We start from the raw sequence: 16946 nt of genomic DNA on the forward strand, positions 1-16946 counted from the left end.
ATTAAATGTTGTTTCTTGCTTATTGTCAGTTTCATGAACTATACAATATATTAAAACCACATCAGTTTTTGCACTGGATTATATTCTATGCTCTACAACATGCAAATAATTTGGGTATGTTGACATTTCTTGTTTATCATTCAGAGATTCTCCCTTACAATAAGAGTTTGCCTAAGCCTTCAATACTCAATACTGTTACTTACCAAAATATAATCAGAAAATCACCATACTTCATAAGAATAACTCCAATTAATATTGCCAAAGGCCGTACAAATTTCACGTGTACATTTTAATTTAAATTTTTATCAGCAACTACAAGACCCCACTGAAATTGATCTGAACACTAACTTAAAAATAGCATACTATACTTGTTTTAGTTTTTGGCCGCTAGTTTAAACCCTAAAATACTGATGCCATAAGCATGGATATCCAGCACACTGATTTTATAAATCAATGCCTATGATGTTGTAGACATTCATAAAAAACTTTTGATGAAGTTATTCTATAGATTTCACAAAAGTACTGTTATAAAATTAACAATACACTGTGTAGAACTGTGTAGGATTTGTGCTAAGCCACTCTTAGTTTTAATTTTTTAGTTGTATATTATTATATTTCCACTGCCTAGAAACACAGATACATTTTAAAAAATAAAACAAGCAAATAAAAATAATAAAAACAATCCCAGTGCCATTATTAAAATCCATTTCAAAATTACTGAAATATTCTGCTCAAGTTATGCTGAGGACGTTCGCACAGGATGTGCTGAAGAGATCCATAACCCCCTACCACACCCTATTCACAGTAAGGGGTTTTTGGGAGGTTTTGTTTCCCTGTTCACTATTTTACAAAGCAAAATAGCAAACACAGCAATATCTCTCAAGTCCAGAACTTTTTCAAGCTCCTTTCTTTCCTACTTCTATTAATAAGAAGTATTAGGCCACTCACATTAAATTTGGGGTTGTCATATTAAGCTAAAAACTAGACAATTGGCATTAACATTTACAGAACCTTAACATCTGAAATGACTATAACTGTTCTCCTTCATCAGGTGATGTATAAGTAAACAGTAGGTGGTGCATTAGTAACTTTTATTGTTCATATCAGTTTCATTGCTTAGGCCTGGTTGAGATCCAGAGACTATCAAACAAACATCAGAGTAGCTGGGCATTCAGGTTTGCACTATGGTCATTGCTGAAACCTAAGAGAAACCTAAGAGACGAGTTGTTTTTTCCTGGCAATGCAAACAGTAAAAGAACACGACAGAGGACAGAAAACGTACAGTACCTGAATTTGTAAACCAACATTGAGGGTACTTCCAAAACGAGAGGATTTCATTCTCGAAGGCTGCAAAAAAAGAGAAAGTTACAAGCTGTTTATACTGTAATGCATTTCTCTTAGTTAAGTGTCAATGACTCCCAGGTGAGACTCAAACCAAAAAACCCACACACTGTTCTAGGAAAAGACATGCTGTGATTCTTCTAGAAACATGCCAAACGAGTGGACCCACAATCCAAATCCACATCCAAAGTATCATTAGCCCACACATATGCCAACAGAGTTAACCAACTATTAATAATACATTTAATTTACATAGCACATTTCCTTAAAATCAATATCACATAAAATAAAAGGCTAAAAAATAAGGTCAAGGAATTTAACAATAAGAAGGAAAAAGACAGGTACTAGAAGTTGATAGGCTTGTTGATAGGCCTTGTAGAGAAAGGTTTTAAGATCTCTTTTAAAGGGCTCAGTTGAAACTGCTTGTCTGAGATGATCAGGGAGGCTGTTCCACAAGTGAGGAGCAGAGATAGAGAAGCACGGTCACCCAGAGTATGGCATTTGGTTAGGGGACCTATAGCACATTAAATTGACCTGATCATAAAGACTGGAGTGAAGTTTGAAAAATAAGAAGGTCTGTGAGTTAGGCGGGATCTTTGCCTTACAGAAACCAGGAGCAACCACAACACACTAGGACGGGTTCAATGAGATGGTACTACCTTTGGTGGAGGCTCACTGACAGTGATAATAGGATCAAAGAATTTTGTGGCACGGGATCGATTCTTTGACTGCTGTAGCGTCTCCTGTTCCTTCTCCATCTTGAACATGTCACTAGAGGGATGCAGACACAGCACACACAATAAAAGTTCTGTAGTGCACTTTACGTGACCAAATGGCATATGTTTTCTGGATACCTTGTTTTTGGAATTGTAGTGAAACAAAAGAAAAATAAAAAAAAGAAATTATAAATGGAAAAACCCCATTACAAATAATATATACAGTATAAAATCTACTTTACTGTATATAGAATATAGACCTACAACTGTACATATATACAGTAGTTATTAAAAATGTGCATACGGCAAAGACAGCATCAAGAACTGTCCATATTCTTCTAGATTTTTTATCACAAAACAAAGTGGGTATTCTTCCATATTTGGGTGTCTATCCAGTTATGTAAAAACCAACATGTACCGGTCTGCTATTTTACATAATAAAAGATCTGACGAAGAGCTAACAGGTCAAAATGTCATGTCTTGACTTCTTTCATGGAAACAATCAACATGTTTCCACTGTTGGAGAGAACGCAGTCAAACAGCTTGGCGGAAGGGTACCTGAGCTTGCAGACCAGCTCTGTAAACTTCGGCCTTTCCTGGGGGTCGTATGTCCAGCAGCGCGTCATCAGGGTGTATAGGGTGGGAGGGCAGATATCCGGTTTGGGCAGTCGAACCCCTTGCTCCAGCTGGTTGATCACATCTTTGTTCTCCAGCCAGAAGAAGGGCTGCTGGCCCATGCTCATTATCTCCCACATGCAAACCGCTGTAGCACACAAAAAACACACGACAGTCATCCCTGGGACACCTCCTCGAACAACGCACACACGTCAGAACTCAAAACCCTACTGGAAAACTGGAAATAATACGGAAACAATGGACTGTCTTGAAAACTGTAGAACAGCCTATTAGAAGTGTTTTTTAACAATATTTCCTTACACTTATACAGTGCTTTTCCGGACACTCCATTCAAAGGGCTTTACAGGTAGTGTGGACTCCCCTCCACCACCACCAATGTGCAGAATCCACCCCGATGATGCAACGGCAGCCAAAATGCGCCAGAACACTCAACACATATGAGCTATCAGTGGGGAGGAGAACAGAGTGATGAAGCCAATTCAGAGCTGGGGATTATTAGCAGGCCATGACTGGTAAAGACCAGGGGGAGATTTGGAGTTACAGGAGTTACACCCCTACTCCCCCTGGCATTTTCACAAACAGTTTTCAAAGCACTCAGTGCACAAAATATATGCAAATCAACCTGTATTGCTGTTAAACTGTAGCGGGATATAGGAATAGATACATAGGAATATGAATAAGAATAGATACCTACGTAGGAACAAGTAATAGGTTTATTCTATGCTGAAAACCAAGGTTGCTGCTGGAAGAGGTGTTAGTGGGACCAGCAGGGGGCGCTCACCCTGTGGTCTGTGTGGGTCCTAATGCCCCAGTATAGTGACGGGAACACTATACTGTAAACAGGTGCCGTCCTTCGGATGAGACGTAAAACCGAGGTCCTGACTCTCTGTGGTCATTAAAAATCCCAGGGCGTTTCTCGAAAAGAGTAGGGGTGTAACCCCGGCTTCCTGGCCAAATTTCCCCATCGGCTGTTATCAATCATGGCCTCCTAACAATCCCCCTCTATGAATTGGCTACATTACTCTGCTCTCCTCCCCACTGATAGCTGATGTGTGGTGAGCGTTCTGGCGCACTATGGCTGCCGTCGCATCATCCAGGTGGATGCTGCACATTGGTGGTGGTGGAGGGGAGTCCCCATTACCTGTAAAGCGCTTTGAGTGGAGTGTCCAGAAAAAGCGCTATATAAGTGTAAGTAATTATTATTATTATTATTATTATTATTATTATTATTATTAAAAAAAGAAGAAAGGGAACACAACGTTTCGGCCGTGGAGCTTTCTTCAGGTGTGTACCCACCTGAACTGATACCTACGTATGTGTGTAAATAATATACAGAATCACTAGCCCTAATTATTACAAAATGTAAACCTCTTCAATCATGATACTTGGAAAATTTTGACAAGTCTATAGAAAACTTTAGAGCTCATGTCTTCTTCGGTGTTAAATAACAAAAGACAACACATTTGGCAAGGTATGATTATGACTTTTCATATGCAAGGTGTGTGAATAAGCAGTTACAAAGGTTAGTTAGTTGTAGTAATCCCCCACTGCTCAATAAAAGAGTGGGAATGTGCTCTAGGAATGCTAAACTGTAATGGTACAATTGTTGCATTGTAAATTTGCTACACACAGTAGGGCAATTAAGTTTCATCCACCCAAGATCTCTAAATGGGGACGACCTTAGTGACTGCTTCTGCACAGCAACAACATCAACTGTTTACCGTAAACAGGGTTGCTGCTACAATAAGACTCGGCACGTGACAATTTGTACGTACATAAAACCTCCCATAGGAGCCATAATAAAAATGTCCAGTTAAGGAAACTTTATACTAGATATGTAAAGGACTAGTAGTGTGGTGCATTCTTTCTGAGGATGAATAACACGGAGATAGAGTACTGCGGTCAGGATCAGGGCTCCATTTTATATAATCTCTCCCAATTCCCTCTTTCTCAAGTTTTGCTGATTATTACTGATTGTATAAATGTTAAATGTATACAGTATTGCCGTTTTGTTAAATGTATATGGTATTACGTTATTCTAATTATAGGGCTTCAAATGTTTTTCTCCATTAAACACAATGCTATTTATAACTATCATGAATGGTCATTCTCTATACAGTACAGTATGTACTCAAGTAATGGCCAAGAAAGGATCATTTCTGATTTATCTGAAGCTTGGATTTCATAAAGAATTGCCAAATGGGACCTTTATGAACCCTAGGGAGTGGTTATAATACACAAGCCTGCAGATTTGTTGGCGAAAAAGCATAGAATTCAGTCAAGTCTGCAGAATATGTAAACATAGGAAGATTTATTTAATCTATTTTACACAATGTGCAAAATACAATATTGGACAGGGTCATACTACACCATTATAAAACCATTAACATTAACAAAACATCAACCTAAAAATCAGTGAAGCTCCATGTAACTATAGGCAAAACAATATGGGTATGCATGGATCTACTTAATCGCACTGTATTTCTCACTGGTTGTATCTTCAATTAGGCCCCACAAGGTGTAACTAAACTGAGGACCAATTTACAATCAGGAGTACACTAAATTCCACTTCTGTCTGCTATTAGTCCTGTGGTCCTTTTTCCCCCTTGAAAACCAGCCCAAAGTGATACTGATCATTTTGAATAGAGAGCTGATTCATTGAATGGTAACAAAAACAGGCTGAACTACTGAAATCAAACAAAATGTCAGGCACAGGCAGGACACACTTTTATTGTTCTTGTTACTGCTTCCATTATACGCTGCATATGTACTGTATATATCTGTCTACAGCCATGGTAAATTATACTACCTTGAGAAAGAATCAATCATCCATTATTTGGTGTATAACTGTCTCCAATTATTAAAGGATGTTGAGAATTGAAAGTATTGTGTACATGGGATAAATGCTTAAATTACTATAGTAATCTACTTTTTAAAAAGAATGGAATGTACAGAATGGGTTCTCTTGCAGAAACAAAATACCAGTCACTATATTATTTATCAGACAGCATTCAAGAACTATCTAATATGTTTCTTAGTGCTGGTATTTTATTTATAAATACATTTCCTTCTACAATTTCTAAATGAATACTGAATGATTTTAATGAGTTTAAGGAAATTAATAAGAAAGTTACTATTGTTAATATTTCTTCAAAACAACTGAGGAGAGAAATTTAGATCTTTCAATGTTTCAATTCTTCAATATATAGTTTGTTACAGGGAGTTCAGTAAATGGCAAAATGTGTAGTTCAAGTTTTAAACTATTTTTATTAAAAATATGTTAGTTTCCGCAGGCATTATTTTTTCCAGAAAATATGTACTATAAAACATTCTGTTACATTATAGTTAGGGATGGACCCTTTGCGGATCTAGGAAACGCAAAAAGAGTGCCAACAGCATCAAACGGGAATCCAAGTCCAAAAACACTACATCAAAAAACCAGAAGGTCCTAAAGCAAAGGGAACCAAGGGAGAATCCAAAAAAGTCATGGTCGCAAAACAGGGCTGAAGTCTATAGGCCATAAAGGGGGATGCAGACTGACTCGTGGCAAACAGGAAGTGGAGCTCTCTGATGAAAACCTAATACTGAGCAGAGATGAACCAGAGAGCTGGGGAAGGGGGGTGTGGTGATGAAGAAGTGCTGGGAATGGTTAAGGAGGTCTAGGTAGTATAAGTCTTCCCTGAGTAGTTCAGGTGGATAGCTGCGTCAGCATGTGTAGGCTGCAAAGGAACAAGTAACAGGTTTATTCCATGCTGAAAAGAAAAGAAAGAAAACACAACATTTCGGCCATGGAGCCTTCTTCAGGGGACGACAAAGTTGCCGAAACGTTGTGTTTTCTTTATTCTCTTTTCAGCATGGAACAAACCTATTACTTGTTCCTTTAAGTCTTCCCTGAGTAGCTTAGGTAGATGCCTGTGTGTTAGGAGCCCCCAGGTGGTGGGATGGTGGTGCCCCAACTATTGTTTGTAGTAATAGTAACTATAGTAACTATATAGACAGGTGTACCCAGTCCATAACATGTCATACACAGGGGCTATTAATGGACACTAATTAATCTAGCCAGCATGAGAGGAGGGAGGAAATCAGAGCACCTGCAGAAAAACCTACGCAGATGTGAAACTCCACACAGATGTCCGTCAGGTTGTGCTCCAGCTCATCACAATCCTGTAGTAATACTAAGTGGTTCTTGAAGATGAATAGATACACTGTATACCCTATTAGAACATTATATAAATATTTTAAAAGAAACATTTAAAAATGTAATAAAGTAATCCTAAAGTTACTTAACTTAAAACATAGCAGCAAAAGCCTGAGTGCTATTTCAGAGGAGAAAACAAAAGACAGGGGCAGACTTCTTCAATAGGCACCCTGCTGCCAGAGGACATATAAACATGTCATTGGAGGAAATTGGATTTATAAGTAATAAAAATAAATTAGGTACTCTAGAAACTATTCCCACTGCCATTTTGTACATTTTATTATTTCATAAATTTTGCGTTGAACATTTTAATAATCCATTGCAATTTTATTAACTTTAAATATTTGTGTCCATCGATTTATTGTTCAATATGTGAGCCCTAAACACAATCTCAAGGTGAAAGGGGTAAATGGTGATCTTGTGACAATGTTCTGCAAGGCAAAATCTGGCACAAAGCATCTTTTGTAGCTTTCTTATAAACAGAAAGAAATGTTATTTATACTTGTACACCATATGGGTGTACAACCTGCTTGAGTTTTATGGACTCAAGCAGGTTGTGGGTTCAAGACCCCACTGGAGACACTACTTCTGTACCCCTGAGTGAGATATTTTAGTCCTGGTTTCTCCAGTCCACCCAGCTGCATAAGAGGGGACTAGCATTCTTGGGGGGGTAATCCTTGTAATCAGACTGGTGTCCCACCTGGAGGGGAGGAGAGAGGAGTCATAGCCCTAGAAACTAGGGCCCTGGTGAGCTGCAGGGGCATGTATGAACAACCAGGTAGTGGACTCCTAGCAAGTCCAATACAAGCTGGAAGAGCAATCCAAGCACTGCACCAGGCAATATGAAACAGCAAATCTAAGACAGTTTACAGACAGGCACTCCACATCTGGAGTGAGCATGCCAGCCTCAGAATCAAGGATGCTCTGAGGAATGCAACTGAGAGAAAATAGCTGCCATCTACACTTGAGGAGAGGCAGAAAAGTGATCAGGATTAAGCAATCCTGACTCCTGAGGAAAGCTCCTTGCACCGCAGAGGAGCAAGGGTACAGAGTGCCTGGGCTCTGGGAGAGGGGGAAAGTAGAGGGAGTACAGAGTGAGAGGAGGAACACAGAGAGAGGGGATATAGGGGAAGATATGTGTCTGAGCATGTAGGAAGAGTGGTCAACTCAACCTCCGTTTGCAGGGTGCAGATCAAACTGTTATGGGGCTTCTCGAAACGTGGAAGGCATTCCAGCATCTTTAAGAACTGTCAAATAATTGCACAATCCCTTTTGCAGAGTTTGGGGTGGACATGCAAGAACTGGCATAGGAATGTTCCATCAGATTTCAGGATTTCCAACGTTTTGGCCCAATGTTCTCTTTTCAGATTAAAACCAGCAATATGGATTTTTCAGAAAAGATCACAACTAATGGTAAGACATGCATATTAATTACATTTTAGGTATTATTATATTTTAAAATTTCATTTTTATTAATGAAAATGTAAAATAGGGCTTATTATTAGTGTTACAAAATGGCATGCAAAGCCAAGTGTTTGAGTTAACTCTTGACGCAGCCCTTCTGGAAGGTTGCTGACCCCTGAACTAGGACTTCGAATCAGGCCTGTGCAGTGCCAGTGGAGCGACATCTAAAGTTACACTTGATAGACATGTTTGCACATCTGCTGGTTTCGTTACTTCTTAATATAGAGAAGTGTAAGCCATGTTAACACATTATTGTGATATTCTGTCCAGAACTAAAACTAGCTGTTCAGGCATCAAAAGTTACAGATTCTTCTCAGCAAGACAACCAGCCCCTGAGTCATTAAAATGCAAATAGATTCCTCGAGCTTCTCTAAGTGTAAAGGGTGCATTTATTACAAGAAGCAGCAGTCATACAAGCTATTCCAAGAAAGGCTAGAAGAAGAACCACAGTAAGGCTTAGAGAGAGAAAATCTATCAAAACAGGCTGACAGGTATGTGTTCAGCAGAAGATGAAATAATAAGACATTTCTCTCTCCGTAGGCAAGACAACTCAGATTTACAGTACACAAAGTGCAAAGCACTTTCTATGAATTTAGCGATGGGATTATTTTTTCAAAATGCTATCAGCAGTCAATTCAATTAACAACGTATTACTAGTACACAGTGTCTATGAAATTATAATTTCACTCAGATAAAGCTTCAGACTGTATAATTTACAGGCAAGCTCCGAAGTGACATGTCATCTTCATCAAACAGAAGCGCGTCGCTCGCCACAGGAAGCTGTCCAATAGCTGTTTTATTTCAACTGTTTTTATTATTATCACTCACGCATGCTGAAAATAAGAAGAACTTGCATATAAATAGACTTTAAATCTTTCAAAACACTTCAAATATCCACAGACGTTTTCTAGAAGTCCCCCCAAAAAGATAACATATAAAAGAAAACGGCCACGGAAAAGTTCACTGAAAGAAGTCATGATAAGGACAAGAAAGGCTGCAGAAGTTAGATGAAGGAAAACATGAGTTTGCAAATATTTTCTTGTGTATCAACATCAAAGAGCCAGTGATACCAAACAGTGATGCATGACACAGCACAGGCTTAACTTGAATAATGGAAAACAAGGCCACCACTTAAAGCTAACGCCAGCATTTCAATAACCTGTACTGAAATGCGTAGGAATATAAGAAAAGCTAATGACAAGAACAAGCAATTCAGCCCACTTGTGCTCATCATTTTTCTGAATGCTCAGTAATCCTATTACAGCATCAAGCCCGGATTTCAAAGTTTCCTGTGTCTCTGTCTAAACAACACGCCCTAGTAATTTTTTCTAAACACTGATAACAATGTAGAAAAGTTATTTCTATTATTCCTGTGAAATTGCTTTCTAAGCCTTGTCCAGTTATGTCCTAAAGTTCTGCGCACCACTATTTAAAATGAGTAAACATTTTATATCAACGTTCTTGGCTGCTCTTAGAGGACGACCTCAGGTACTGCAAATCTCATCTTAATTTTTTTTTACTGGGATTTATGACAGTTTATGACAGTTTATGACTGTTTAGAATTACAAACAATATCCTATTAGTTTAGCTTTATTTAAAAACAGATAAAAAGGAATTTATGTAAGACACTTTAATTAACATCAATGAATCTCAAATTGCATACAGTACATTCAAATATTATCACAGGAATCTGTATTAGGACCACTTTTCTTCTTAACGTATATTCATGATCTATATTCTAGTATAGTTAGAAAATTAGTCAAGTTCGCAGATAGTGCCAAACTAGGACAAGTAGAAAACACTGTAGAAGTTGCACAAGAAATCCAAAACAACAGAGACAAAATACAGGACTGTGCAAACACTTAGTTGATGCTATTTGATTCAAACCAGGACAGGCAGTTATACAGGTAGCACAGATCAGCTATAAATGTAAAATTGGAAACACTGATTTTGAGGAGGCCACTTGGAACAGAGATCTACTGTAGGTGGTGTTTATGTACAGCAGACACATCAAATCCATATTCTATGCACCACGGGGAAGCAATAAAAATTATATACAATAACAGGATGTATACTTAAAAGCATCAAAATGTTTTGTAGAACTGTACATTGCATTAGCAAGACCTCAACCTGATCTAAACTACTGTTTTTTTTTTCAATTTACTCACAAGAATACAAAAAGGCTTTCTTTGCTACTATAGAGTCGGTTTAAAGAAGAGACACCATATAAACTCCAGGACTTAAGACAATGTCCTACACTGACAACCTGAAAGAACTTAACCTTTTTACTGTTGAACCCGAGAAGATGAAGGGACCTGATCCAAGGATTCATAGTCTTCAAACACATTAACAAACTCAAACAGAGGACTTTTACAGAAACATCAGTGAGACACAATGTGAAAGTGCATTTATATTACCTGTATTATCCTGGTATTACCTTAGCTACTGAAATCCCAATTGAGCTAGATTAAGCTAAATAACCCTTTTTGTTTTGCAACAGTTTTTATCTCCTTAAGGAAGAAAGAGAAAATCTGTCGTACTCTAAACAAAATTATACTATGAGAATGGAACCTTCATGCAAGGTGGCAGCTCAGGCCTGAACTACATTCCCCAAAAATCTGTTTCATTTTAAAAGTTTGTTTTGAAGCATCATAGCTGCCTGATAATTATAGAGAGGGTTAGAAAAACTATTTAGCGCTCTAAGAATAGTTTGGTTATGTGTTTTTTGTGTTTCTGTGCACAAGAAATACAAGAGCACTAATTTCTCTACCTTACAGCTCTATTTGTGTCTGTTTTCTGGGGCTCACCTATTAAAGACTGCTTGCTATGACACCCCTAGCCGCAGGTGCATAACAATATAAATAAAGTATCATTGCAGTGTACAAGCCTTAATTGGTGCTCTGTACCAGTATCTGAACATAGAAATCTGCATCATGCCTATTTATTGACATAGTATATATTTGTCTAGATGGAGTGTGGACTGAAGTCTATCTATATTAAAATCCCATTAACATTGTGGCACTTAAATTATAATTAAAATTTGCTCAAGTTAAATTTGTTACAATTTAACTTGAGCCGCTGTTGGTGTGTTGCTAATTTTACTAGGCTTATCTGAGCCTTTTGTCATGTTCTACACACTTAGGGGAAAGCCACATTAGAACAGCACTTACCAAACATCCAGACATCACTAGAACAGGTAAAACGTCTGAAGTTGATGGACTCTGGAGCCATCCACTTGATTGGGAGTCTGGTTACAGAGGCTGCAGAGGAACCAAACAAGAGACTTACAAATCACGGAGTTCTCGCAAGTAAGCAATGGCAGCAAATATTTTCTTACTTCGCCAGTAACTTCAGAAAAGCAGCTATGTCGCACTATGGTCTCACCATTAAGATTACATACAACTAATTAGCCCAGCATTCCTCAAACTGTTCGGTGGAACACTGGTCTTCCCTGCAGAGAAAATAGGGGTTCTGTGAAACAAATCGATGCTAGCATTATATTTTCTTCTAAAATATAAAATATGAAATTGCATGTAAAAAATACTAAGATGCTTGAATAGCATTTAGATCCCAGGTATATTAATATTTATAACCCATTCATTATAGCATAGTTACCAGGTGACTTGTGACAAAACAATCAGTCCTACAGTACGTGTCTGAGTGTAAGTGGCACTTCCCTTTACTACCACATACATTTTATATTACATTGCAGTGAAAACTAAATGTAGGAAAAGACCTGATGCTGCGTCTAATGAGGATCCAACTCTCCAGCATCATTCCTAATATTTAGCAGATTTGTGATAAAAAAAACACATTTGTGTTTTTTTTTAAACACAACTGTTCTATTTTTGTACAGTACCAAGGACACTAACCATCTTTATTTTGACTTATATTAATCTTCTGTATTTGTACTTATTTGTGCTTAATTGTACTTAATTTATATACTTAATTATAGGTTTACTACCCATCCACCTACAGTATCAAATGACAGTTGTTCATTCACCTTATTTTCACCTTATTTTCTTAAATTCTTCCCTCCTTATTATTTAAATAAAATGTAAATAAAAAAAATATTTTATTAAATAAAACAAATAGGAAAATAACGGCAATAATAAAAACAGCAGTAGTTATGGATATCTACTTTTAGCTGCTTATTTTTTCATTTAAGCCTTGAGTTACTTTATACAAGACATATAAACTGGAAAGCGTTTACAATATTATCAAACCTTTACTGTTTACAAATGAGAAGAACGACCCATTTTGTTGCCTGTTCCTGTATTCAACTTATTTGACCTCAAAGAGACTAACCTTTATAATACTCCTCGTCCTCAATGTATCGGGACAAGCCAAAATCTCCCAGCTTCACACACTCGGGAGCAGCTACGAGCACATTCCTCACAGCAATGTCCCTTCATAAAAGACAGAAAGGGAAACGATTATTTCTGTGCAGTTTATTTGAGGTCTTTAAGCCATTTATTGGAGTCTGTGATTACAGATCTCCGCTAAAAAAAGTCTTAAGCACTAGATCTAGATGGATTTCACAATGGGGCTTTTCAGAAAAGAAGGAAATGCATGTAAAATCCATTAGTAAAATGAAACATTAGCAATAATACAATGTATGCAATATCAGTCAGTTGGGGTTCAGTATAACTGTATACATACTGTACATAAAAAGCAAGAAGCAGAAAAGGAACCCACAGAACTGTTTGTTTAAAATCTGTAAAATGTAGAGAAAAGTATCTAAAAAGACCAACATGAAAATAATTTGTGAGGCATCAGTCTAATACAGTGAGGATTTTCAAATAGGACTCAGTGAATCCTGGGGGTGTCTCAGACATACTGTACAGTAGCCATGCCCAGGTCTTACAGAATTAACAGTGGATCAGGTAACCAGTTACACTTTCATTCAGGTTTGCAAATTGTGTTTTTAAAACATCTGAGTAAATCCATAAGGTACAAAATGTGGCACAAATGTGATATTAACTAACTTCTAAAGTAAATTAACTGGATGTTAGTGATAAAAATCTATCATAACTGTTTCTTTCATCATTAACATATGCAGACATACTGTACATGTTAACAGTATATATTTATGTATAAGTTAACTTTTTAACTATGGAAGAAATTGACAGGTGCTTATCTTGACAGATCCTTTACATCTTTTAGACAGTGAGTGGAAGCAATTAAAAAGGCAAAGCAAATGTTAGGATACGTAGTTAAAAGAAAATAATTTAAATCAAGGGAAGTTATGTTACGATTGTATAACACAATGTTATGGCCATTTACAGTAGAATACTGTGCAAAGTTTTGGTCACCACATTATAGAAAAGATACAGTATAGCTTTCTGGAAGAGAACAGCAACCAAATATATTCCAGGGCTTGAGGGAATGCCCTGGACTGGCAGGCTGAAGGAAGTCAACCATTGTCTCGAACAGGGAAGACTATGAGGGGACCTGACACAAGTACTCAAAAGACACTGCCAAATTTAAAACCAAGACCAGCAAGGCATTCCCTTACCCCAAAGTTTTGTGGGATGGATCAATCTACCCAATCAGTTGTTGAAGCTGATACCCTGACTTTGATCAAGAAACAGCTGGATGAGATACTTGGATCAGTTAACTTCTATCAGATGGCCCTATGGTCCCCTCTCATTTGTAATATTTTTATGTTCCTGTGTTCTTCTATAAATAGATCCAAACAGATCCGACTTTGTGTCCAGATTAAATGCCTATTGCCATGAGCACAGAGACTTATGAATGCCTAATATTCTGAGGAGGGAATAGTGATGCAGAAACTAATTGTCTGGGTCTCCTTGTGGTAGACGTTCCCTAAAGTTTAACAAAACTAGTTTAATGGACATGTAATGAAATGTTACCTTCACGTGTGTAAGAAACGGAATGTGATTATATTAATGTTTATTCTGGAACATGCTCTTCTATTCACGTTAATGTACAGGAGAGCATTTGTCAAACCGAATGTCCAGCCTTCATCACCTTTAAGAAAGGATTGAGGAAGTGAGGATTTCAAAAATAAAACAAGATCCAGTATCCTCTACAGCCGTTTCCTGAGAGTAAAACCTGTTTCTCCTTTCTGTGATCAAATTAGAAATGTTCTCTCCATCTTCTTCCTCACAGCTGGTCTGACTCCTACTCATCAAGATCCACTTACAGTACAATTACTGTACATACGTAGCAGATTACCTGCATTTTAACATTGAAAATACTGCAGATTATTACCCCCTTGTCCTCTAATAAAGTGAGTCTACATACCATCTTTGAAGCTATAACCCTTTACAATTTGCAATTTATACAATATATATTTAAATAATGGTTAATGTACAGTATGTACTGTACAGTTTTTGTTAAAGAAATTTCAGGAATTGGACCACACTTAAATACATTAAAAATGTTTAATTAATCTTCTCCCTTTTCATTTTTTAATGTTTGTCTTTATTACATTACTTATAGGTTAAGAACAGGATTCTGGACGTACTGCACAGATGTTTGTTAGATACCCCAGTCAACACCACATTACAAGAATCACTTCTAGAAATGACACATAACCTTAAAAATTTCTAAGATTATTTAACTTACTTAAAAAGACAGTAATTATAAACATTATTCACGCATTTCCATTGTGTTTCCTATTGCAAGACGTTAAGTTCAAAGAAGAAAAAAAATTAGGTTATATGAAAGCATACAGTATGTGGTCTTTACACATCATCTACCTGTGCACCATGTTAACTCCCTCCAGGTAAGCCAGAGCTTTGCAGATTTGTAAAGAGTAGAGGATCAATGTGGCGGTTGTCAGGTTGTGTTTGTTGTCTGTAAGGTAGTTTCCAAGCTGAGAGACAGAAAGAGAGAATCAAAGTAGGCATTTCATGTACTGCATTATCTTAATTATGGTATACATTGGTGAAGTAGTAGGCTTTATAAGCAACTAACATAACGCTCAGTTTCTCAATGCTTCAGGCAGCTGAGCTTCTCCATACACAGTGATCTATTCTTCCTCATACTTACTCCATGTCATAGTCAATGAGACATTTTGCCAAAATGTATTGGTTAATACCTCAAATATAATATTTCAGACTTCAAAGAGGTTTTAACCTGAAGTAACGAATAAACCATAAACAGTTCATGGCTTTTGATATCTATTTAATATAGCAGACTTTCAAAGTAATGCATGTACTGTGTGTGCGTTAATTAAGAGAAAGCGGAGAACAGAAAAAGGGTGTAAACAGACTTGACTTAATTAATGGGGAGCCACAGGGACCTGTATTAGGACCACTGCTGTTCTTCCTCTTTATCAATGATCTACTGTTCTGGCATAAATAATAAACTTTTTTTTGTTTGCAGATGATAACAAAATAGGTGAATTAAGAAAGACTGAAGAAACACTTTCATATTCAGTATTCACAAACTTCAAGATTAGACAGATCACATAAGTTTTTCTTACAGTACAGGTAACAGAAATACAAAATCTAAATAGAAGATGGCATCAACTGAGGCTGTAAAATCTGCTTATGATACTTTAGTATTTATTCTGCTAAATCACTTTCATTTTCTAATGAAATAATGACACTAAAAGTAATGTTAAAATTGTACAAAGACATTGACATTTTCAATTTGACGTTTTTAGAATCACTGGAACATAATCTGGAGGTCATAAATGTAAACTAAGAGGAAGTGCATTTAAACTGAACAGGAGGCACTTTTAAACAAAGTGGATTGTGTAATTGTGTTGAGTTTTCCCACATGGGACAAGCTACGCAGGCATGACGTTGACAATATCAACCCAAGAGGACTTAAGAATAAATAGTGAAACACGAACCAGAGGAAACAAGTTCAAATCTTGTGGAAGTGCATTTAAAAGCAAGAGCAGGAGGCATTCCTTTACATAAATGGGTGTGTGAGCAGGAAACAAGCCGTGTTTTTGAAGTTGATACCCTGGAATACTCCTCGAAATGGCTGAATGAAACCTTAGGATCAATAAGTTACTAGAACCTACATGAGCTAGATGGGCCAAATGATGGTCTCCTCTCACTTGTAACCTTTCTATGTTCTTTTCAACACTGTCATACATATTCAGGTTTTTGATTATATTTGCTTACACTTTTCATTTTCCAGAGTTTACATTCTGATGTACAAGTCTTAGATACCATCTACATACCCAACCCTGTCTACAGTACAACAGAACCGATCCGGAACACGTTATATTAAATCCAGCTTCAGGCATCCACGGTGATTGCACACCATTGCACATCTAGGCATTATTGAAATATACTGCTCAGAACAACTGAAGGAGCAAACGTCAATGTCAGAATATGAGGATTTCAAAACCTAATATAAATGCTAAACAGTTTTCTTGCAAAGCATATCCAGAGAGTAATTCTCCAAACTGGCTGGCTGTAAATTTTGAAGCCATTACAGTAACAGGTAGAAAAGCAAAATTGGGATCTGTGTGACAAAAGAGTTTTTAAATAAACAACATACAACAGTCTCTAATATATTTTGTGTAGCATTAACATGCTCTTGACAACAACAGGGTTTATGTTAAATCTTCACCTAAAGGCATCATGAAGAATGGACTG

General features: G+C 37.1%; 1 protein-coding gene across 4 annotated transcripts in view; it reads right to left on the bottom strand.

Moving 5' to 3' along the window:
• The window catches only part of ptk2ba (protein tyrosine kinase 2 beta, a), an 80129-nt gene that overhangs the window by 13570 nt on the left and 49613 nt on the right, over positions 1-16946 (bottom strand). For all 4 annotated transcript variants that reach the window (XR_015935484.1, XM_088626426.1, XM_088626425.1 and 1 more), the window contains exons 18-23: positions 15084-15199; positions 12664-12764; positions 11526-11615; positions 2616-2820; positions 2001-2112; positions 1288-1347 (exon numbers count right to left, since the gene is read on the bottom strand). Coding sequence is in view for 3 of the 4 variants with exons in the window: in XM_088626426.1 (XP_088482552.1) it covers positions 1288-1347; positions 2001-2112; positions 2616-2820; positions 11526-11615; positions 12664-12764; positions 15084-15199 (684 nt within the window). In the remaining variant the exon portion in view is untranslated. The remainder of the gene's footprint in view (positions 1-1287; positions 1348-2000; positions 2113-2615; positions 2821-11525; positions 11616-12663; positions 12765-15083; positions 15200-16946) is intronic.

The sequence above is a fragment of the Lepisosteus platostomus genome, chromosome 3, assembly GCF_059453375.1.
Source record: "Lepisosteus platostomus isolate fLepPlt1 chromosome 3, fLepPlt1.hap1, whole genome shotgun sequence".
Lineage (NCBI taxonomy): Eukaryota > Metazoa > Chordata > Actinopteri > Semionotiformes > Lepisosteidae > Lepisosteus > Lepisosteus platostomus.